The sequence below is a fragment of the Trichoderma asperellum genome, chromosome 5 (genome assembly GCF_020647865.1).
Source record: "Trichoderma asperellum chromosome 5, complete sequence".
NCBI lineage: Eukaryota > Fungi > Ascomycota > Sordariomycetes > Hypocreales > Hypocreaceae > Trichoderma > Trichoderma asperellum.
The window spans coordinates 2,407,146-2,430,697 of NC_089419.1; the positions used below are offsets into that span (position 1 = coordinate 2,407,146).

General features: G+C 50.9%; 7 protein-coding genes across 7 annotated transcripts; 2 read left to right on the forward strand and 5 right to left on the reverse strand.

Moving 5' to 3' along the window:
* The first annotated feature begins 22 nt into the window (after positions 1-22).
* Positions 23-2,033, forward strand: TrAFT101_008953 (uncharacterized protein). Its single transcript, XM_024901820.2, has 2 exons — positions 23-579; positions 652-2,033. The coding sequence occupies exons 1-2, from the start codon at positions 105-107 to the stop codon at positions 1,842-1,844; spliced, it is 1,668 nt and encodes a 555-aa protein (XP_024761622.1). The 5' UTR covers positions 23-104; the 3' UTR covers positions 1,845-2,033.
* Positions 2,034-3,254: 1,221 nt separating this feature from the next.
* Positions 3,255-4,857, reverse strand: TrAFT101_008954 (uncharacterized protein; the record flags this gene model as incomplete). Its single annotated transcript, XM_024899812.1, has 6 exons — positions 3,255-3,772; positions 3,833-3,900; positions 3,972-4,060; positions 4,133-4,429; positions 4,521-4,628; positions 4,690-4,857. The coding sequence occupies 6 exons, from the start codon at positions 4,855-4,857 to the stop codon at positions 3,255-3,257; spliced, it is 1,248 nt and encodes a 415-aa protein (XP_024761621.1).
* A 2,310-nt stretch (positions 4,858-7,167) lies between these two features.
* Positions 7,168-10,724, reverse strand: TrAFT101_008955 (uncharacterized protein). Its single transcript, XM_024906487.2, has one exon. It carries the CDS (start codon positions 10,348-10,350, stop codon positions 7,699-7,701), a length of 2,652 nt encoding a protein of 883 aa, XP_024761620.1. The 5' UTR covers positions 10,351-10,724; the 3' UTR covers positions 7,168-7,698.
* A 2,583-nt stretch (positions 10,725-13,307) lies between these two features.
* On the forward strand, positions 13,308-14,265 carry TrAFT101_008956 (uncharacterized protein; the record flags this gene model as incomplete). The annotated part of the gene is made up of 2 exons (XM_024903685.1): positions 13,308-13,450; positions 13,515-14,265. 2 exons carry the CDS (start codon positions 13,308-13,310, stop codon positions 14,263-14,265), a joined length of 894 nt encoding a protein of 297 aa, XP_024761619.1.
* Positions 14,266-14,308: 43 nt separating this feature from the next.
* Positions 14,309-16,754, reverse strand: TrAFT101_008957 (uncharacterized protein). The gene is made up of 2 exons (XM_024899898.2): positions 15,157-16,754; positions 14,309-15,025 (listed from the first exon to the last, which is right to left on the reverse strand). Exons 1-2 carry the CDS (start codon positions 16,009-16,011, stop codon positions 14,513-14,515), a joined length of 1,368 nt encoding a protein of 455 aa, XP_024761618.2. The 5' UTR covers positions 16,012-16,754; the 3' UTR covers positions 14,309-14,512.
* A 2,376-nt stretch (positions 16,755-19,130) lies between these two features.
* On the reverse strand, positions 19,131-22,197 carry TrAFT101_008958 (uncharacterized protein). Its single transcript, XM_024906485.2, has 3 exons — positions 22,080-22,197; positions 20,706-21,826; positions 19,131-20,634 (listed from the first exon to the last, which is right to left on the reverse strand). Exons 2-3 carry the CDS (start codon positions 21,438-21,440, stop codon positions 19,492-19,494), a joined length of 1,878 nt encoding a protein of 625 aa, XP_024761616.2. The 5' UTR covers positions 21,441-21,826; positions 22,080-22,197; the 3' UTR covers positions 19,131-19,491.
* TrAFT101_008959 (uncharacterized protein) lies at positions 21,702-23,319 on the reverse strand (the record flags this gene model as incomplete). The annotated part of the gene is made up of 4 exons (XM_066128481.1): positions 21,702-21,826; positions 22,080-22,112; positions 22,275-22,345; positions 23,147-23,319. The coding sequence occupies 4 exons, from the start codon at positions 23,317-23,319 to the stop codon at positions 21,702-21,704; spliced, it is 402 nt and encodes a 133-aa protein (XP_065984600.1).
* Between the last annotated feature and the right edge of the window lie 233 nt (positions 23,320-23,552).

The window sequence follows — 23,552 nt, forward strand, 5'->3', positions numbered from 1 at the left end:
ACTTTGAATTTTCTAGACAAAAGCTACCAAAAAGTCGACCTGCTTTGCGCCGATTTGGTTTTCGATGATCCCAACCGACGTCTCAGTCTCACATCACACACAGCATGGTTCGTGGAAGGGCTACCGCTACCGGTAGGGGCGTGCGGCGAGGAGGTGCCGCTGCCTCTTCAAGATCTCAAACAACAGAGGGCGACACTTCAAGCCTCAATCAAGAGAGCAGCGCGCCGACGGCCAGCATGGCATTGACAGATCCAGGCGCCGAACAAAGCACAGCATCACAGCCAGCGGCCTCGGCAGTGCGCAGAGGAGCCATGTCCGCACGAGCAGCTCGCGGAGCTGCACCGGCCGGCAGATTTCGACCGAAGAACGTTCGACGAGATGAGTCAGAGCGAGACGCATTGGCTCAGCAAGAGCAGCACAAGGCCAGCGAGAGAGCTGCAGACGAGAGACGAGCGAGAGGCCGTTCACGATTCCGTAGCAAACGAAGTCGTGGTGATGCAATGGGAAGCAGAGGGGGCGGCTTTGGCCGGCCAGTAGCCGGGGCCAGCGGGCCCTTTTCTTCAGGAGTGGGAGGACCAGGTACGTCACAAAGCTGGCTGATGAAGAGGCTGAATACGTGTCAAGGATGTCACTGACGTTGCAATGAAATAGGTGGTCCATCTGGTGGAGGTTGGTTTGGAGGCGGTGGTGGTGGTGGAGGCGGCGGCGGCTTCTCAGGAGCCGGCAAGTTCGAAGGGAAAGGTGGCCCAGGATTTGGATTCGAAGGCGGCTTCCGGGAAACAAGGATCAATGCCGACAAGCTTCACACGATGGTACACGAGGAAGGCATGGACAGCGAAGACGAGGCGATGCTGGCTGCGCTCCATACCCGATCTGGGAGCGTCATGCCTATGGGAATACTCCGACGAGAACACAAAGAGGCGCCGGTCATTGTTGCTACAACTGCGGAATTGGAAGCGGCAGAGAAGGCGAAAAGCGAGGAAGAAAGCCTCTGGGTTGACGATGAAGGACCAGGATCATTGCCCCCGGCTGACCAAGCTGAAGAGGGCGATTGGAATACGGGCGACACAAAGGCGGTTAAAGTCAAGAAGGAGCCAACAGATGATTCTATGGACCTGGACGTCGAGTCTAAGCCGATTAAAGATGAAAGCAAGATGCCTGTGGCGAAACTAAAGGCCAAGAAGCCAGTTGCTCAGGATCCCGAAGAGAATATGATTCGCACGGACTTGAGTCTCTTGGCAAGCGAACTTGGCGCCATCACAATCAACGGCGACGGCGAGGAGAAGGTCGAGGAGGCCGGTAACAAAGACGGCCGATTATATCTATTCCAATTCCCCCCACTACTCCCTCCCCTCAAGCAGATTGCCGCCCCCCAGCCTCGCATAAAAGTCAAGGCAGAAGAACCGCAGTCTATCAGTCTACACGACACTCCCGTGAGTGCGTCATCTACAGCTACCCCTGTTGATCTTACCCAGCAGGGCGAAGAAGAGGAAGAGTTAGACTCGGACGACGAAGAAGAAGAACGCAGAAATGGCTTCCGATCACAGGCGCTCTCGAATGGCGGTCTCATCGGGCGGCTCAACGTCCGCAAGTCTGGCAAGGTCGAGCTGGACTGGGGCGGCCGCATCCTGGAGATGAGCCCCGCCGCGGGTATGAACTTCCTCACGACGGCCGTCATCGTCGAGGAGTCGGACGAGAAGCCGCAGAACGGCGTGACGACGGGCGAGAGCATTGGTATGGGCAAGATCATGGGCCGGTTTGTCCTGGCGCCGATATGGAACGAGGAGGAGGAATGGGATGTCGCGCCAGCGGAGCTTGAGATCAATGAATCAATGAACGAGTAATCTACGGAATAACAAAAGAAGAAGATTTAAATTCACCAATACAAAGAGGTGAGGATGTACATTTAGTATTGTTTACACTACGCATTTTTCTACATAGCACATGCTGCCAGGGGGCACTGGATATATACAGGCTGTTTTTTTTTTTTCAAGATCAATAATTTGCTGCTTTCATCTTCTTGTATTTCACTGGGTGAGTATGGATAGGCCCTTTTGCCATTAAGAAGCCATCAATGCCAGGGTCCTATAACAGCAGAGATTCATAACAGCCATGGAGTAGGAAATAAACATGTCATAAGAAATGCGCCAGCACATACTTGTTACTATTAGTCTTTTTTTTTTTCTTCCCCAACATTCATTCTCACCTACCCTCTTTCAGAATACCTATTCAACTTCACAATCCTTTCCCCCGTTCTCGTTCTCGTGCAAAAGTGCAATCTAACTAGGTAAATCGTCATCAGCGCTAGTCTGACGCAGGAACACCAATAGTTTGACTCAAAAAAGAAGAACGATTTTGAAAGAAGATGGAGAAAGAAAGAAAAAAGGGCCAAGTGGAAGACATTCCGCACCCCCCTGCTAGTGGAGTCAAATGCAACTCGTTCCTGGAAAAATGAAGACAAGTATTAGGTATTACACGCCATTTGGACTAACGCGTTTCCCCCTCTTTTCTTCCCCTTGTATATACATAGTAGATTATAAAACCACAAGTTTGGCGATGGTGGTTTGTGGCGCAGTGGCTACTCTCTGTTTGGTATAATGTTTTTTTTTCCTCCTTCTTCTTCATTTGTAATACATAAATTGCATTTCATATACAGTATAGCCCTGTTTTTTATTCACTCATTTGACTAGTATAAGCCTCGTGTGAGATATCCGGCACTCGGGCAACCAACATCAGCTCACTCACACATCAAAGAGTTTCATTTCCACCACCCCTCCATGTTCTCGACCCCATGTTCCCAACGTGCATGCAGGTACACATAACACATGTAACAATCCTTCGCAAGGAATCACACACGGAAGCAAAATTTGGTAGCACAAAATCATGCAACATTCAATTCTCATTCTTCTTGCCCGTGCGGTATTATCCCCAATTGTTTTTTCCCGTTCAACATTAGCAAAATAGCATTCATTGTAGATCCGTTACCCGTTACCCAATTCATAAAAACATCCATCAAATATGGCCCTTGTGTTAATTCTGCCTTGTGATTCTATCCGCTCGCCCAACATATGAGGCTGTTAGTCCTGTCCGTACCTGCCCTTCCCCGTCTAATGCACCTAAAGTAGCGCAAATCTGACCCGTAAAATGAAACATGATCCAACATAAATCGTTGAAGAAAAAATAAGAAGAGGTAGAAGAAGAAAAAAAGAAGGAGGAGGCGTTGAAATGGAATGACAATGTAACAAGAAAGAAATCTAACGTCCCCTCTGGTTGGAGCCCCCGATTCCATAGTATCCGCCTTCTTGGCTCTGAGCTTCGAGGTCGTGGATATTGTCAAATGAAGTCGAGTTGGTCGTCTGTGATGCCTCTGTAATGACACTGCGCGATGGAGAACACTCTTTGCCTTGGCTGGCACGACGCCTCTTTTGCTCTACGTCCAGTCGAGAAGCCGTTGCTATGCTAGCATGGGGCTGCTCAATAGTCAAGCCAATAGTGCTGATCGAAGATTCAGGAGGTATTATATCGTAGCTGGGCTCGACATTCTTCAAAGAAACGTCATCAGGCCCAAAGATTTGGTCAACGACCGGCATGCTTCGGTTTTCGGTAGTTTGTCTCGCATAGGCAGAGGGTGCGCTGTGCGTGGTGCGGCCCGTAGACCCGAAGCCGTGCACCCTCATCGCGCGCAGTAGAGGGCGGATTGTAGCAAGGCTGGCAGCAATAATGGCTACTCCAGGTTCGATTACGGTCCACGTCATTACTTGCGTTGCCGCGACTATATGCCACATATATCAGAGCCGGATAGGAGAGGGGTAAAGGTGAACAAGAAACCTACATAGCAAATCATCGAGATCCTGCATCACAGTCAAATACCTGATCCTAATAAGAGTGGCAACACTCGCGCTATTTCGAAAGACAATTAGCATTTCGGTTGCGAGCCTGCAGTCTGCATCGAGGTAAGAAGCGGTACATACAATATTCCAAGGCCCAGAATGATGATAACAGTTGCTTTGGCTTGAGGACTCATCTTCACTGACCACAGCATCGGTATGGGGAGCAGAGCCTAGATTTGGGAAATAAACTGTTAGAGCTTAATCCGTCCCATGATGAGAATTTCAATGCATGGCTCCCTTACATATAACCAGTCGGATAAAATTGTCATCACACTGATCGCGTATGCGGCAGAAACGAGGTCGCTTGTCGATACGCACTTTCCGGTTTGAATACGAAAATCCCATTGTTTTTGAATGGGACTGCACTGGAATACATCGTAGAAGAAAGTGACAAGGCTCCAGATGATAACCACAGCCAGGCTGATGCATATGATCCAGTTGTAGATCCTTCGAGCGGAGACTCGTAGAAGAAATATACCAATGCTCATTTTAATGAACATCATATTGAGTATGTAAGAGGCCGCCGCCAATGCTTGCCACTAGAACTAGAGTAAGGAAAAGACTCATGATAATATAAAGCGTTTGGAGAAGCCGTCAACTAGAAATAGGGAGAAAGAAGAGAAAACGTACCATGAGCGCTGTGGCTTGATCGTCGCCATCGGTAATGGCAGCATTATGTCTGCCCATTCCGGAATGAATACCATTGAAGATGAATATGCACGAGAGTGTGAAAATAAGCTGTACAGAAGACTCTTCAGCTTCTACCCACTGAAAATTACAAAACGTCAGTTTGACCAACCTGAGCCACAAGCATGAGCCAGTCATCCTCCTGGAGACTCTTTATCACCACCGCTCTCGTATATATCCTCAGCCCTACGGCCAGCCAAGTCAGGCTGAGGAAGACCACACACGTGGCCACTAAAGGGGCGCCATTGTACGCATTCAAGTCGACATTATCATCGGCCATGGCGTTCCGACGTCCCAACCTTTTCGATGAGACAGCTGACGACGGGCATAGCACCACCACGGCTGCAGTAAAGGTAGAGGTGGGAGTGGGGAGGAGAAGACGAAAAGACGACAAGCTGACGCAGGACTAGAACGGCAAATGGAGAGAGATATAAACCAAATAGGACATGACAAGCTGAACAAGTGACGGTGACGACGCAGCGGGTGCTATATCTACAGCCGGCAATAACAAACCGTGTAAGTTTGCTGATTTGTTGGAGAGACAATACGAGTCACAGGCAGATCGGCGCTGGGATCCCAAACTTCATGGCCCGTCCAGACGAGGACAACTGACCGCCGCCCTCTTCCAGGCGCGGATATTTTGATCTCATCCCACATTGTCCACTCTCATGGCTTGCAGGCATGGATGTCATGCACCGGGTCGGCGAACTGGGAGCAAACGTGTAACGGGGATAGCTTCCCATGCTAGCAGTATCAATCAAGTGGGCCGCTCGACCCTGCCAGCCGCGACATGAGGGGCACGGCGGCCCGCGCTGGTCGTGAAGGACGCTAATAGCATTCGAGATACGCCGTTGGTGGCGGTGGCAGTATAGGCAAATTTGAGTGCCTGCGAATGTGTGATGCAGGCATGGGGTCGGAGCGCTGTGGTCCTTTCCAGTCGACCTGCACGAACCGTGACCCGCAGCACATACACCCTGCCAGGGCTCCATCTGAGACACTCGTAAATCGATCTTGAAAGAATCAAATCGTGAATGAGTTGAGAAAGAAGTCCCTACGCCGCGGGAGGAGGGCTATAACGGGGCGGGAAGACATTGTCCGACAAAGGCAGATCCAAAGCTTAGCAACGGGTGAAGCATCGAGTCAGTCCGTGTCTCATCAGCACACGCCGTCTTGCAGCGTTTGACGAAAAGGAAACGGCTTGCAGGAAAGCAGGTCCGCGAGAGAGGAAGCCGGAACTGAACCGCAAAGGATCTGGCCTACACTAGCGGCGTCCCAGCGCCGTCACAGCCCTGGGCGCAGCGTTCAATGGTCCAACAAACCCTTGCCGGTTCGCAGCAGCTCATCACACCGCAGAAGAGAAAAGCAGCAGCATCGAAATCGGTGCTCGGCGCTCGCTACCAACAAGAGGAGTAGCCCTGTACTGCAGCAAGCCCAACACGGCTCGCCAACCCCAGCCTTCTGCTGCTCGCTGCTGCTACAAGCAAGGCCTTGATATCTCCGGTCCAAAGACGTCTCCACCCACAATCACTTTCCGAGTGTGACGACGATGATTCAACTCTCTTGTGACTAATTTCCCATCTCTCTCTTCACTTTTACGCCCCGTAGCAACCAGCAGATCATCAAAAGGTCCCTCCCAGAGCGCCCCCATGCGTGCCCCCAAGACACTGACCCATGGGCACTTCTCACGGACGGGCGGCCGTGGTTGGTCGGAAACTGGCGCCGGGTGCATGAGATGGTGGTACCCGAAACGAGCGAATCGAAGCCCAGAATTGGGCGATTTGCGGGTGATTGCACAGACCCGTTTGAGCCACCCCATCCAAGATTGTACGCAGCAGCGGCAGCAGCAGCAGGAAATTCCAAGTAGGTATTTTTAGGACCGGGAGAAGCTCACGGACAAGGCACGAGCGTAGCTGTTTGCCTCACTGTCGTCATTGCTCTGTTTCTGTTTCTTTTTTTAGGCGTTTCACCCTCTGTCCTCCGCGTGGTTGATGCGTTCAGGTACGGAGATCCAACAGGACGATGTAGACGAAAATAACCAGAAGAGCAATCAGGCAGAAACCAAAACGGCCATCGGAGAATTTCCGCATAAACGGCTAACAACAGAACGTGCTTTTCCCCGGCCCTTGGGCGGAAATGGACTTGGTATGGGTTGGAAGAAGGTCCGTGGTGCGGAGTATTACGCGGAAGAAAACTCGCGAGGGGAAGAGAGAAGGGAGAAAAGAAAGGCCTGAGACGTGAAACCGCGGGATCACGTTTTCACGGCCCGGGCGGTGCTTGCTTCAGGACGAGTATCACGATCCCACTACTGACAGATTTGTTTTTGCTCGTCCGCTAAGTGGAGAGTTGTGCTGTGTACGGATGGCCTTGGTTGGAACGATGATGCAGGTCAGGTTGCAATGAGCACGGATTTGTCGTGCGGCATGAGGCCAAGTGATCAGCTCATCATCGCCTTCAAACCACGCTGTACACCTCCGAGCATACGATTAAGATCCGATCGTTTCAGCAGCATGATGCAATAAATACGACCATGTTGATGCATCCTGAGGCCGGAAACAATTGGCATCGATCACATATCACTTGATTCATTTGAGTGCAAAACATCTAAATGCATATGTTTCCATCATTTCTCCGCATTGTCAGCGCTAGCCCATGGGAATGAATATGCTATATACATCATCCCATGATGCCCATCTTCTATCTTAAACATCTCTTCCTGAAAAAAAAAAAAGGGGGGGGGATGTCTCAACAGCTGTAAGTTCTCTTCCTTTCCCATTTTTTTTTCCAACTGGTGCTGAAACGGGTCCACCCATAAATTCACAATCATAAGTACGAGACGCCTTGTATATACCTGAACTGGATACACAAAAAAAGAAAAGAAAAAGAAAAAGAAAAAAGGAAAGAAGTGAAAACAATATTAATGCCCCAATGCTCCTATATATGACAAGGAAAAGAAAAGCTGAAAAGGAAAAAGTATATGTGATAGGGAAAAAAATTTTAAACAACGCAGCAGATATCGGTATCTACCAGTATGTCATGACGTAGTAAGTAAAAACAAAGACGAAAAATAGAGCGTGTGAGCTTCTTTCGTCGCAGAATTCGAGCCAAGCGGGCCATATTATCCTCATGGGTCGTAGTGCCAGCGCAGACTATTTTCCTCAACCCACCATCGGGCGACGAACGCTGCCTCTTCAGCCCAGTGTGCCGCCTCGGCAGATCTCTCCTTCTCGATTTTTTGCAAGAACGCGCCAAAGTCAAAAGCAACAAGGTGCTTCTCCTCATGAGGCTCGGTGTCCAGATCGGTAAAACGCCATTCGGTGTTCTCAATGATAGGCACTGTCAGTCGCCAATGTGGCTGGCGGGCGTCACGCACAGCAACGGTGGCGCGACCCGGGTTCATGACGGAAAACTGCCAATTGGGCTGGCCAGTCTTCTCGTTGAAGTTGATGAGCGGTCGGATAAGCGATTGTCCCTCATAATTCTGAATCATATCTTTGGCAATGCCAGTCGAGGACTCGGAGAGTGAGCCAGTTTCCAGCAGCAAATCGAGGATTGTGGGCAGAATTTGGTACGAAATAACCGCATCGTTGATGTCGATAGCGGGGAGTTGGGGGTGAGAAAAGACTAGCGGAACGTGAAAGTTACCAATGTTGGTGTTGTAGTATGGTGTAATGCCATCGTTTTCCGGGACAGAGAGACCGTGGTCACCGACAAAGATGACCAAAGTCTCGTCCGCAACACCTTGCTCGTCCAGGATATCCAGAACTTTTTGCAGCCAACGATCGACGAATCCAATAGCATTCAGGTACTTGGATACGTTTTCCAGCTTGCCAGATTCCTCGCTGGTAATGGGGACATGCGTGAAATTCTCGGGGAGTCCGAAAGGATGGTGCGTGGTGCTAGTCAAATGGGTCAAAAAGACGCGCTCGTTGTTTTCCTTGGCCGACTTGAACGCATCACGGACATAATCTTCGATGACATCTTCGGGCATTCCGTAGTAGTTAATGTCCTCCACATCCACTGTCCCAAACTTTGCATCTTTACTCTTTAGGTACTCTTTTGTAACCGTATTGTTCTTTGGGAATCCAAGCTGGACCATGAGCTGATCTTGCTTGTCAAAAGTGTTCGTGACAGACATCATGAACGATGACTTCCATTTCTGGGTAGTAAAATCATCCTTGTCAGCACCCTTGGAAGAATTCCCCAAGTTGAGATTCATGGCGTCGAGAATGTGAGGCAAGCAGGGTTGGTAGATGTGATGTGAAACCTCGGCGTTGAAATCGGCGACGAGAGGTGACAGTCCACAGAGAGTACCAGTCAAACTTTTGAGCGTGTAAGTGGCGGATGTGTGGCAGTTATTCGCGTTGAGGCCTCCTCGTCGCTTCTTTTCCTTGTGCTCAAAGCCATCGTTGTAGTCTCCCGTCAAGAAGTTGGCGGTAGGAGTGAGCGTGGAAATCTTCTGTTCGGCCACTTTTGGCAGTGTGCCGTTCTCAAACGAATCAACCGCAAGTTTATAAAATAAACCGTCCTTCTTGACAGGGAAAGCATCCTTTCTCGTACTTTCGAGCTTGATAAGCACCACATTCTTGATGTTGATATTTGCCAGCTTTGCGCGGAGCTCAGGGAGGAGATCATTATTGAGGTTTGAGATTTTCAGGGGGTCTTGGGAAGCGCGGTAGTGCCTTTCCTCATTCTCATACCAGTCTTGGAAGCCCGGAAGAGGATCCTTTGGCAGCCATTCCCATCGAATCGGCTCCGCCAGTGCGGTTTGATTATCCCAGTTCCATCCAATGCTGGTATCATATACGGGGGTGAGTGTAGCCAAAATGGGCGACGAGTGCGCAAAGTCTGCGAAAGGTATCAACGGCAGAGTCCATGACATGTAGGCGTAGGAGCCTTCGTCTGGTCTGGCAATATACAGCACGACTTGAAGGAACAAGATGACGCTGACCAAAACATATAGGGCAATAGTCAATTTCGATGTTGGACGCATGTCGGAGGCAATACTAGAGCCGCTGGAGGTGCTGGAGTCAATTTCGTCGTCTTCTTTGCCCATGAGCTCGGATCCGATCTCGATATCTTGCTGTGGGATGTGAGCGTATCTAGTAGTATGCACCGCAGGACGGAAGCGGGCAGGAAGCTTGCTGTAGAGGAAAGCAAAGGGCCACTTGAGCACATTCAAGCCGAGCCCAGCCAAAAAGTAAAAGATGTCTTGCGTCAGCCAGGAAATGACGAAGATGACCGCCAACACAATGAGACATGTGAACAGTCCAGTAACTGCCAGTTTCCATGAAGCCGCATCGCTCGCAAGGCCAGCATTGCGCCAATGGGGCTCGGAGCCTGCGACGATAAAGAAAGCGTTGTTAATGGCCGCCAGGGCCAGTACAAAGGTGACGAGAAGCGAGGCCAGCGTCGTGAGGATGATGCGCAGCCACTTCCAGGGATATATGTCCGTGTCGAGCAACAGCCGTATTAGTATTAAGAAAGCAGTATCTTGTGTGTAGAACGTGAGGCCCCATTGCGCCATGGAGCGAAATGCAATGGCTGTTATGTGGGCATATATGTGGACCAGCTTGGCGCTGATCACGGCGATAACGCCTATAGCAAACAGAAACCGTCGATTTGCAAATCGAGCAGCGAACGCAGACAGCACCCGCAGAACAGGCGCAGTAAGGAGCGAGAAGCTCGAGGTAGTAGTATAGAATTGTCGCCGTGTCGGGCTGGAGATCCGCATGCGAGACGCCATGCCGCTGGTGAAGCGGCGCGTCGCTTCCATGGCGAAGGAGGAGGAAGAAAAAAGGGGGGGGTTGTCGATATTCGTTCGTTCGATAAGAGTTGAGGTCGAGGCCGAGGTCGAAGTCGAGGTAAATGCAGAGGCAAGGAGAGCGAAGGGGAGCGAGAAAGCGAGACACACACAGGGGCTATGGCGAAGTGACGCTTCTCATGTCCAACGCGCCGCTGTTGAAGCGGTAGAAAAGAGTGTCTTCGTCTCCTTTCTCGCTGTAGAGGCGCCGGTCAAAGCAACGCGAACGAACAAACAAGCAAACAAAAGAAGTAAGAAATAAGAAAAAGACAGAATTCAAAGACGAAACCGAAGGAACGAGTGGTCGCGTGCGCAAAAAAACCGGACAATGGGCCGTTCCAGGAGAACGAACGAGGAACGGGCGGCGAGCAACAAAAGTTCTGCTCGGCGCCACTCAGCTGGAGACCATTTTCCTCTCTTCTTTGACTCCGTGCCCCGTACAGTTAGCGGGTTCGCGGCGTCTGTGAATCAAATCCCGGCTGATGGACTGGAGCCACTGTCGCGTGCCTGCAATACCGTTAGAGGGAATTGCCCCACATACGTGGCCCTAGCCACCCCAGCACAGCGTCTAGAGGCTGCTGCACAGCAAGTCTTTGGTGCCTGGGCCTCTGTTTCCAAGCAGACGCCCCTTAAAAGAGCTCGCACTGTGCCCACTACAGGCAGTACTAATGATTGCGCCAAATCCTTCTGACAGGGTATGGAAGTACCGGTACGGGGTACATGCAGTCTCCTTGCGCCGCATTTCTCTGAGGCATTGAAGTTGATACTACCTAGTACTCATCCATCATGACAGCTAACATGCATGGCTAGTATATATCTGTATGATTCTCGTATGTACTTGGGTAGTGCTGCAACATACACACAAAGAGCCAGGTAGGTTATGACACACCATTACCGCAATAAGAAGTTGCCGAGGGCCAAGATGGTAGTTGGGCTGAGAAAAGATCAGCGCATTGCGATTGGTAATAGTGGTGTGGTTCGTTTGTTCGTATTGTACATAGGACTGCTCTTATTAGCGCGGAGCTCGAGAGGCTGCATCCGCCTCCTCATCATGAGGAGAAAAGAGTCCGCAGACTTGAGAAATATTCTGCTGCAAAGTGAAACCCCATCGAGGCTACACATGTTTGTGACGCCAATCTACTAAGCGCAACAGAACACTCTCCAAGCCCTCTAGAGGAAGCGTGAAGGAAGCTTCCACTATCTATCTCACTCCCTCGTGGTTATAACAAGAGCCTTGCAAGTGCTTGATATTGGAGACTTGGTCGCCACAGACGCCAATAATAGATCTTCGTGTTGGCATAAACTTCTACAGCATGCTTATATTGCTTACCACTGACATGTCACTAGCGGACAATTGACTTTGCCTCCTCTCTTCTCGCTCCGCCGTTGGTCACAAAGTGCGAGTAAAGGCGTATATAGACGTATATGCAGCTACAGGGTCTCAATGAGACGGGTCTGGGCCGAGGCTGAGACATTGTGCAGCGAACAAAGCCCGTGCTGTGTTTCATCCTTGCTGTCTCACATCTGCCGTTTTGCGTGATTTCAGAATGCTACCGAGGCGGAGAGGAGGAGAATACGGGCCTCGTTTGGGTTGATTGATTTTCTTCGCACGCATACAGGCATATACCACTTCATTCAATCCTAGAGCATCAAAGAAGGCGAAGCGCTCACAGGCAGAAATGGTAATATGTATTACCTACATAGAAGCAATGGCGATCTCACCGACACAAAACATCAGCTCGCCAAATGATCAGCGCCTCACGATATATAACGAGAGAAGGATGACCCCGCTGATATGACATGTACAGTATGTACCAGAACCGCAATATTCTTAGCGATACAGCACCCTATTGGCTCTCTATTTTCAGAGCCTGGGCTGTGCTACAGTGCTGGCCTGCCGCGGGCACTGTGTCGAAAAGCTTGGCTCCGAGCTAATTGAAGAGAGGGAAAAAACTAGACTCGCCAATTTCATCACCGAGTCAAGCCACTGTTGGCTGCCCTGACGCTGGTTTCGGTGGCGGCACCCGCCACTTCTTGTATTCATCCAGCTATTGTGCTGATTAGTGGCAACACAGCCAGCCACGCGAGATTGAGCGCGGAATGCAGCGTGTCCGCCCAGAATGAAATCACAGCATTATTGCCAACTACTCTGTGCACTACTGGCAGCGATGCAAGCAGCACTTCGGACCCCTTATTCAGCCGTGCGCCGCCCCTATTCCCATTCTGCTTTGACTTAATTTTACTTTGCTGCACCTCTCGCTTCTCACCTTCCGAATCACCCGCATGACCCCTCTGCGATTAGGCTTCCTTACCAAGCATTCGACAATGAATAGTGGAGAGAGCCCCCACCAAAGGCCACTGAAGGACTCGGTGCCACCTACCAGAAGGCCTGTTGGCAGCACTGCAGAAGCAACTCCAGTTGACTCCCATTACCCAAGAATTGCTAGCATCTCGCTAGGCTCGTTCTCGAAGCCGCTAGCGACTCGCTACCCCGTATTTCCTCTCAATAGATCGCCCGCCGGAAATGCCCTCTGATTCAATTGCCAGGACGGCTGAGCTGAAAATGGTCATTGCGCATAACCTCATTTCTGCCATCTCTGCGAAGTACCGCCTTCGGCACTTATCCCTGCTCTTGGACCCTCCTCGTTCGCTATAGCCTCTACAGTAAGCATCAAGAGGCCCGTACATAGCTTCGATCAACCAAAAGAAAGAGAAGAAAAGAAAAAAAGCCCGCGTTTCTCGTATAGGTACATACTCGCACTTCGTATCACACCCCCGCCTAACTTCTGTGTATCTACCACCCCTACAGTAAGGTAGCCTGGCAAGTACGAAGTACCTAGTAGTACCTACCCTACCCTACCAGGCAATACCTGCCTCTAGGCTCTGAAACCTTCACCCAATATCCCCCGCATCAAGCAGCGAAAGCCACGATGAGCTCTGCAGACATCCCTGGTCTCAACTACACCAGTCACCAATATGGCGATCATACCCTCCAGCGAGTCGCCGTCTGGCAGTTCGATGGCGATGGTGACGCACACGAAGCGCCTGCTCCGGCGTCAGCTTATTGGATAATGTACGACTCCGACTCCCACCCTGGCTCCCTCAGAGCCTTAACTCTAACCTTGTGCGTGTAACAGCTTCGTCCATGGGGGCGCGTGGCGAGACCCCAGAAACACTATCGACGACTTTGTGCCACCCATCAAGCATATGGTCTCGCTGGAAGATCTGCCCAAATCCGCCATTCGGGGCTTTGCCAGCCTTGATTACCGCCTGTCTCCGCACCCGCTGTTTCCCCAGGATCCCGCTTCAACGCCGGCGAATGAGTTGCACAACGCCCGTCACCCGGACCATATCCGGGACGTCATCTCCGCGCTGAGGTTTCTCGATGCAGAGTATGCCATTGGCAACAACTACGTGCTCATTGGCCACTCAGCCGGCGGCTCGCTCGTTCACCAGGTCATCATGAACAGTGACGCATCCTGTGGCTGGGCCCCAGCAGTGCCACTACCAGCAGCTCTCATCAGCATATCTGGCATCCACGATTTGAGAGGCATGGTCGCCAGACACGGCGGGGTTTACGAAGAGTTCACGACCGGCGTTTTTGGTCCAGACAAGCATGTTTGGGACGCAGTGTCTCCGGCAACATTTGCTGGAAATTTCAAGGACGTCTGGGGAGACGGATCTCGTCTCATCATCTTGGCAAACTCTGCAGAAGATACCTTGATCGACATGCCAGAGCTCGACGTTATGGAAGCCAGGCTCATCAGAGACGGCATCACACCGATAGCCATCAGGGACCTCCACCTTGAACACGACGATATATGGAGAGAGGGCACACAAGTTGCGGCACTTGTAGCAAAGGCCATGGCAAAGCTGCAACAGCCTTGAGCATCAGAATACACAGCACACAGCACACAGCACCAAGTGGGAAGGAAAATTGCCTGGTTGATTAAAATCGTCATTATTACTACTACCACTACCTGAGAACATGATTCCTTAGTGAATCATGTTCCGATATCGGCATCTATACTTTTGGTCTCTCCTCGTGATTCGATTTCTGCTCCATAGCTAGCCCTCAGATCCCCTTTTTAGTTTTTAGTTGACTGCTCTTACCAACAGCTCGGCTGCTGGCTGGCTAGACCTTGGCCCAGAACCTCCATCCAGTTACAGAGATACGACATGATACAAAAATGACGGTTGCCGCAGCCATCACAGTCCCTCCCCATATCTGTGCCCAAAAATAGTTTCCATGGTCGTGGTCGATAATGGCACCTGCTGTTGGGGCCCCGGCCACCGTTGCCAGCGCACTGAGTGTTTCCACCATGCCAAACCTCACACCCATCTTCTGCGGGTCTTTGGTCAAGCTCGTCAGGGACGCAACAAACAGGCCCTGGTTCGCGCCGATTGATAAGCCGTAGACGACGCTAAAGACGTACATGCCAGTTCGGGTTGTGACTCCGGTCCAGGAGTACAGTACGGCGAACACCACCGTGAGGGCGGCGATGAAGAGGTTGATTGGCCCAGTCCATCTGTCTGCAATGAAGCCTGCAATCGGCCGCATCGGGATGCCCATGGCATTCGTGATGATGAGCAGATTGATGGAATCACTGTTTGAAAAGCCAATGATGTTACGGGCGTAACTGTTAATCTAGAAAAAGGGTTAACGACGATAATTTTTTTAAGCTTCTTTTCGCGTTCTTCAACTTCACAATGACTTTTTTCTTCTTCACAGAGCGAGACAACAAGGAACACACGCCTGATACTATTGCGCTTACGTACATAGAAGAAGACAAAGTAGAGAGCATAAAAGTATACAAACGCAGCCATGGAGAACAAAAGGTAGGGCAGCTCTGAAAATGCCTTGAGTTCCAAAAGGGGCCCCGATTTGCGAGGCGGCAATCTGGGCTTTAGCAACACATTGGCAACAACAGCCATGGCCAGGGCAAGGAAACCCGCACATCGGACTGCCCAAGGGAATCCGATCCTAGCCGTCAAATGTTGTATCATGGCGGGAAACGACACGCTGCCAACTGATGTGCCAACCGCCGAGACGGCGAGAGCAAAGGCCCTGTTTTTCTCAAAGTACGAGCTCAGGATAGAAATAGCGGGCATAAACGTCACACCGAGTCCAATGCCGATGCACACGGCTTGGGCGAGAAAGATTTGCCAGTACGTCTTGGCGAGGCTCGTCATGAAAGTGCCAAACACAGCCAAGAATGTGCCTACCGCGACAGTAACGCGAGTATAGCCTGCGTCGGCAAGCCGCCCAGACACGGCGCAGATGGCGTAGGTGAAGAAGATCTGGACAGAACCAATCCATGAAACTTGTGAGGCGGGAAGCCCGAGAGTCTCAACATAGTAAAGCTGATAGACGCCGAAGGCTGCGGCGTAGCCCCATGTCATGGCATTGATGAGGTGCGTGGCGAGGACTTGAAGCCATGCTGTGAGACCGCCGTCTGGCGGAGGTCCATAATCTTTCTCTGCTTCTCCTATCTCAATGTCTTGAGCGGTGGTGAGGATAGGGGGTGGTGAGGAGTTGTTGCTGTTAGGAGTTGTATCACCCAGGACACTAGCTTCTTGGACGGTCACAGCTCCATTGGATGAAGCATGCTTTTCATCATCTTGTAATGTCATTGTGAATGGAAACAAATGGGGGGGAAGAAGAAGGGGGGTGGTAGGGGCCGAGAGAGTGAGAGGGGAGAAATGGAGGTATCAGTCAACTAGTCAAACAAAATATTATATTATAGAACTCGTCAATTTAACAGGGAACAGGGAGATTAAAGAAACCATTGCAGGCCACGATACTACTCAAAACCAGGTCCCACCAAACGAGGTTTAACTTTCCTCGCATCCCACCATCAATATATTTATACTGCCTTCTGTCAGGCATTTTATCAAGCTGCCAGCAGTAAGCCGCAAGGGCCCCAGTCACCATTCCGTAATTCGGGGCTCCCGGCCCCGATATCGCCAGCCCACTAGGATTATTTCGGTACTATCGTATCTTTTTTTTTTTTTCCCAATAAAGTCAGCAGCGAAAAAAAGGTTGAATAGTAAAGGCAAGTCTTTGGATATGCCGTAATGATGTGCATTTACGCCCTTGTGTGGAGCCCTTGTTTAGACGGGCAGAAGCCGAGTCGGTAATGCGGGATTGGGGCTAGTACCTAGAATTATTAAAAAAAAAAAAACGGAGTATCTTTCACCGAATCCGGATGCACGGGTTGCTCAGCTGGACGCGAACAGGGCAAAAGTTCCGAGATGGCTGTGTGGTGTTATGTGTAAGGGGTTGACAGATTGTGCTTGGTAGGATTTGAGGCAGGTCGATGAGGTTGTTTCATTTACCAGCGTTGCAATGTTGTAATGGGCCTTTGATGAGATTGGTTAATTGTGTCGGCTATTGAGATAAGAAGGTTCCGGCAAATGTGGTTGAAAAGCCATCCTTGTCAAATTGTTCCGATGTAAGTTGTGCCACATTCCAGCTTTTGAGCTTCATCAAAGTACACAATATGCAACCAATGAAGAAGGGAAAAACTCAACAACACCCGATGTGTCTACATGAACGTTTCATCCAAGAAAAATAAACAATATAAGCAAAACAAAACAATAAATAAATACCCCGGATTACTCCGCACTAGGTTGCGGCATCTCCAGCGTCTCCCATACCGCATATCCTACCGCATACCATATAGGGTAAGTTTTCTTCCAACGTTATTCTCGCTGCTTATTCCCAGCCCCTCTCCCCCGCTCCGATGTCCGGCCCGGAGCCCCACACCCGACCAAAAAGTCGGCGACTGACCAATTTTTTAATCTAATTAGTAGTACTTTATGTTCTCGAATCCTCCCCTCTTCCGACTAAGTAGCTCTCCTCACCGCTTCCGATTGGAAAAAAACAAAGTTCCGCTTTCGGGTACAAGAGGCAACGAAAATGTAATCTGTACGTAACATCGCTGGAGGGAAAACATCGGATGGAGACTTAGGTAAGCCGACAACGGGGCAGGCGCTCCGTATTAATGCATCGCTTTTAATTTGTGCCGTGAATTGAATACCGGGCAGATGATTGAGCTTAAAGGTAGAAGGGAAAAAGGGGAAGAAAAAGAAAACGCAGCGCAACTTCAATTAACCATTTCTTCAATCATAACAAACGACTCCTTTAAAACGTGCATCTATTTTTGGACTTGTGTATACTTTTTGTGTTGCTGTCTCATCGACCGTTTTTTTCTCCCTTTTATTCTCAATCCCTTGCCTGTATTCAACCCCTCCATTCCGCGGGGTAACAGAGGGAAAAAAATAAATACATCAATGACGTAAACGAATTCTTAAAACATACTTTCCACGAAAAACGCCAATCCTGATAACAAATAGGAAAAGTAGCAGAAAGTCAAAACAAAAAGTTCCCCCCTATTGTTATTCTTTCTCGTGCAAAGTCACATGACCACCAGGCATCGGGACCAATCGGCTGTTGAACCCCCTGATCCTAAAATCCTTGCGCGCCCGGCTTGTGCCGGCCCGCTAGGACGCTAGGTTATATGGGGATTAGCGCAACGAGTCAAGTTTGACTACATCTGCCACTTTCCGCGAGAAAAGGGCTTCTTGTGTGTGCGTGAAGAGGGATACATGCGCTTAGTGAGAGGCAGCGGAGATTTGAGGGCCAGAAACTCGCGCTGGGGACGGGTGCTTTCTGCTTGCAGGCTGCAGGGCGGGACAGCGCGCCTCGGGACCGTTCCATCTCTGCGACGCTGCGATGAAGCTAACATCGGGCCAAACGCTCCTAGCGGCTCGGGGATCGCCTTTTTTAGAGCGGAAAATGGACAGATAAGCTGTCCTAAGCTGTCGCGCTCTTCTGTGCTCTCCTCACTGTTGAGGCGCATACGCCATTGCAGGCGGTGGTTGTCACTTCATCGCTCTACAATTTTGAATGGCAAGTGTATAAAAACAATGTCGACGTATATTTAACGCGCAATGGCGCCTCTTTTCTTTCTCTCTTATGACCACTTTGTCCCTTCCAAAGGCCCACCACCCCTCCTTCCAGAAACAGGAATAACTTGAGCTGTGCCAGAATCTCAACGATGAATAAACAGCCAAAAGATAGGAAAAAACCCGCAAACTACCGACCACGAATCGCTGAAATTCGGCGCAACAAAAAATAGGAAATTTTGCAAACAAGGAAAAGGGGAAAACTATGAAAAAAGGAAAAAAAAAAAAACAAGAAAAAAGAGACCACCTCCCCTTCCCTCACCACCCGTCCCTTTGTCAAGAAACTAGACAGTTGTAATAACACCAAAGACGAGCGCTCCAACCGGCAAATATTTTTTTGTGCCACCATGAACCCGACCAAGCCTTCTTACTTTAGACATAGAATGAGGAAAATAAAGAAAATGAGAAACATGAAAAGGAAAAAATTGAACGTGCCCTTCCTACCGCCTCTCTCAGTTCTAACCTTTTTTTGCTGGCGAGGCAATTTCCAAAGCTCGCCAGCCACGGCCGCCCCCCTTTTTTTATAACCCCATCTTATCCATCGTCAACCTTTTGTCTCCATCAGTGGTGGTATCAGTTACGCACACAAGCTGCAGAGTTTGGTTGCGGATGTGTGTTGCCCTTCTGTTGTTGATGTCGCTGTCTCCTTGTGCAGCTTGACGATGACCAAGATAACAAAAAAAAAGCATATGTAAAGAAAAAAAGAGGCAAAAGGAACGAAATAGCGAAAAGGAAATGAAAAAAAAAAAAAAAAAAAAAAAAAAAAAAAAAAAAAAAGGTAGAAAACAAACAAGTGACACCTGATACACACCCCAAACGCCACGAAGGAGTGTAATGGCCCTGCATTGGCCGTCGTAATTACGTCTTCATAATAGCATCAAGTGAGAAAATGAAGATTGCTCTGGAAAAATCAAAACAAGGCTGCATGCCCGCCTCCTATCCATGTATGTGGATGGTAGACAAGGGTATGTGAATGCGAGATAAGTCTGTAGGGACCGCAATAACCCCAGCAACAATGATACACAAAGGTTGAAGATCAGAATTGGAAAAAAAGAAAAAAAAAGAGAGACCCCCCTTCTTTTTGCGTCTAAACTGATACATCATACAACATCCGGCGCGCAGGAAAACAAAGCCAATTGTTCTCTACCGCTTGCGCTTTTTAGCCTTGTCAGTGGTCATTGTATTGGCAGCAATGGGCGCGGCGGGCAAAAGAGCGGGCTGGGATGCAAGCGCAATCTCGTCCTTCTTCAGTGGCACTCCCATGTGGCGCCCATAGCGGCCTTTCCGGCCGTTGCCTTCATCTTCGCTGATGCATTGGTCTGCTGAGAGGCCAGCGTCGCGGCAGCGGCCACAAGGTCGTTGGCGATCACAACCCTTCTTGCTTTTCCTGCAGCGCTGGCAGCGCGGCTTGGTGGAGAGATCAGGCTGATCTTCCTCGCCTGCTTGAGCCACATGTCCAATAGACACCACCGACTGCTTCCTGGAATGAGTGCTGGAAGCTGCCGGGGAGATGGGGCCGTTAGACACGGGGACAACGACCGGCTTCTTGGTCTTGTTGCCATTGATAGCACGTGGTGCTTTGACTTTTGAAGACACCGCCTTGGGTGCGGTAGTCGGAGTCGACTTGTTCTTTGTCGACTTGTTTTGAGCCGGCTTGGCCCGAATGTCTGAACCATCCTCGTAGTCGGCGTCTTCACCGCTAGCTTCGGCACTATCAATGGGCGGCATGAAGTGCGATTCGGTAGTCTGGTAGATCTGCTTGGATATTCCATTCGAATTCGGCTTTTGGCGGCGAGATAGCGGGAGCTCAACGTCACTGTCGCTTTCGCCTTCACTAGTGGCGCCAGTGGAGGATGCGGCGTCCGCTCGACCGCTAAATGTATCGTCCAAAGTTGATGCGGATGTCCGACCGTGAGAAATGTTGGACATCTCACCCAGTCGCATGAGCTGAATGGCGACATCCTTGTCTTCTTCTGACATGCAGCTTCCGACAGTGGGGTCGGGAGTTGGGAGGATGCCCATGCCATGAGCCATGCCGTGGCTGCCATAGGAGATGCTACCCCGACCGCGGCGGTCGCTGGCAACAGGGGTAGAGTACATGTTCATCTGCCCATGCCCACTACCATAACTTTGCGGAGAGTGAAGCGGGCGTGGGTTTATAAACGGGTTCTGGCCAGTTTGTATATAAGAGATAGAGTGTCTGTGATGATCGGCTCGACGGGCGGGCGATACGGATGGGTTCGAAGTAGCGGCGGGCATCTGAGGCGGTGCGAATAATGGCAGTTCCTGCAAGTGAGAGAAATGAAAAATTAGCAAATAGCCAGCAAAACATCGAACTGATGATGCGCCGCGCTTACAGAGCTCTCGAATTTGGCCCTCTTTCGTCGGCCACCCTCGACAATGTTCTCAACACTAATGTCGGTTGTCCCAAGCTGCTCCTTGGTCCTGGCGGACGTAGTGCTTGGGGCGCCGCCATCACCGCTGCTGTAGCCGTTCGTGCTGTCAGCGTAGGCATCGGCATGATTGTGAAGGGCCCGGCTCTTGGTAGACCGAGAGCGACCCTTGGTGCTGGTAGAGTCACTTCTTCGTCCCCGCGACGCATAAGGCGAGGGACTCCGTCTTTGAGGTGACTGGGCCATCTCAGGGCCGAAGCGCTGAGGGAGAGCATATCCTTCACCCCCATAGTAGGAATCGGCGCCCATATGAAGGCTTCGATAGTGATGTGATTCCAGAGCAGCCATGGGCGCTTCTTCAATCACTCGAACATACACAATCATGTTGTTGCGGAAATTTTCATATCGCGCAATCAGGGTGTTGCCGAGTTCGTCCTCAAAGCTGACGCCTTTTGACCCGGTCGGACCCGAATACAAGCCGTAGAAGTTCTTGACGGTTGTAACAATCGAGTCCGTGGTGTCATGAGGATAAATTTGCACTCGCATGGGCAAGCGCGCACGGTATTGAGGCGATTCAAGGAACAGCAGCTCAAATGCGACGTTCTTGGGGGTGGGCGCCTGACGGGGCGAGACACTACCGCCATTTGACGACGCTGCGGACATGCCGCCTGAGGTGTTTATGGGGGATAATGAATGCATTTTTCTGTATGTCTTGATGTTTTATTTGATGTCGGATCGGATGGGAGGACGATGGCGATCGATCTCGTGAAGAGAGCTTGGGGGCAGAGGGCTTTGAGGGTTGGGGTCCTCGGGTGCGGATTTTGCGTAGGGTGGACAAAGCCGGCAGCTTCAGACAAAAGTATCGCTTTGCGGGATGGCCGATAATTTCATCACTGGCCGACGCCCGGGTGTCGAAATGGGCTCTTCCGCTTCCAGACGACGATGAATGATGAGGCAATCTCAAAAGTTCATCACCATCCAGGCTGTGCGGTAAGCGCCTGCTTCTTGGTTCAGCTCCTGGTTGGCGCGGCGGCGGGTTCGGCGGCGGCGACGAGATTTGGCAAGGGCCGCGTTCTGTACGGTATCTGAAAGACGATTCAGAGTGATTAGCCGCGAACAGTCTCGATGTGCTTCGCACAAGGTTGCAAATGGGATGTGATGAGAGTCGCGAAGCCTCCAGACGGGGCGGGTTGGAAAAAGCTTGTGTGAACAAAGGCGCTGGGCCAGACGCAGACGGGGGGCAGGCTGGGGCGCGAGTCCAAGGGACGGGGCGGATGGGGAGGCCAGATTCAAGGCAAAAGCTTGATCGCGCTTAATGATAGAGTCGATGAAACTCACCAGAAAGATCAGGAGTAGTCTGCAAAGCTGTTGCTGGAGGCGAAGTTGGTAGAATGTGTGCATGGAGAAAAGAGGAGCTGCTAGGCGAGGTCGAACGATTTTGTCGCTGTCGGCTGGGTTCACTAACACGAATGCTCCCGAACGTCCAACGTCCAGGCGGCTCAGGCTGTCGTCGCTTCCTGGAACTGGCCCTACAGCGCCTGTAACGTGCCGAGACGAGCGCTGGAGCTGGACTTTGCGGTGGCGCTCTAGAAGGCTGCGTGGACCTGAGTAGAGCTGTCAGGGCCCTGAAATTCCGGCGTCTAGCTGTCGCAGGTGGTCGATTAGACCGGTAGCCGCCTCAAGTCGCATTCGTCCAGGCTTCTTGTTTCATCCGTTGCGCTTTGATCGACTTTGGCGCTTCGTTTCTCTTTCTTTCAAGATTTACGATGATCTGACCTCCCATTGCTATTTAATTGCCAAACAATAGCCCCCCAAACGAGGGGGAGAGAAAAAAAAGGAAAGGCTGCAAGCAGTTTGGGCCGCAGTCGCCATGCCAGGCCATCCCGCGCTCTTACGGCGCAAACAACGTCGAACCTTGAGAGTCAGCGAATGATAGACAGCTGCTTCCACTACAGTAAATCAAAGCCCAGCGTCGACTCGGCCTTGCCCTCACGTTGCGCACTCTACGAGGATCACGCTACAAAGGTTACACTCTACAGGGTCTGTCAAATATTACTGACTGAACCGCACCGGCACTGGATTGATCGTCCAGAGCTGGATGTCTAGTCGCAATCAACGGCGCCGAGCCTCTCTAGACAGAAATTAGACAATGTCAATGCCTTCATCTCCTGCGGGCACAAAGTCCAGCCTGCCAACCGGCCTATGGCACGACGGCATCTCCAAGCCCTCATCCTGCGTCAGGCACCACAGCAGATAAATAGGGCAGCATACATATCGATGGTCACTTTTCCTCGCTGTCCTTTGCTGCACAGTACGCACAGATGTGGGCGCAGACTCGCCATTGCCGTTGCCATTACGAGACAAGCCTACATGTACTGTACCCGTACATACATAGGCGCACATACAGACTGCAGCTGTCCCATGCCGTGAGAGGGTCCCTCAATTCAAAGGAGAGAAGACGGCGCAGAGGCGATGGCAAAGAGGGCCAGAACAGGCATAGGGTGCAGAGACCGCTCGTTTGGCCCGTTTGACCCGTCACCAACTCATCAGTCCCTAGTCTGGTGACCCCGTCGGCCATTTTCGCTACGACGACTCCGTAGTAGCATCATCTATAATTATGGAGTTATTCGTTGTCAAACTCAACCAGAGGGGCCCACCCGGACCGGCCAGTCTGCCAGCGAAGGCGACGCCACCAGCCCCTCCTCGCCTGCGATCCCAAGATGTGGCCGGCAACTGACATGCAGAGGAGAGCCTGGGCTGGCGAGTGAGCGTCGAGCGCGAGCAGCAACGGGTTACGAAGGACTGTGGGCG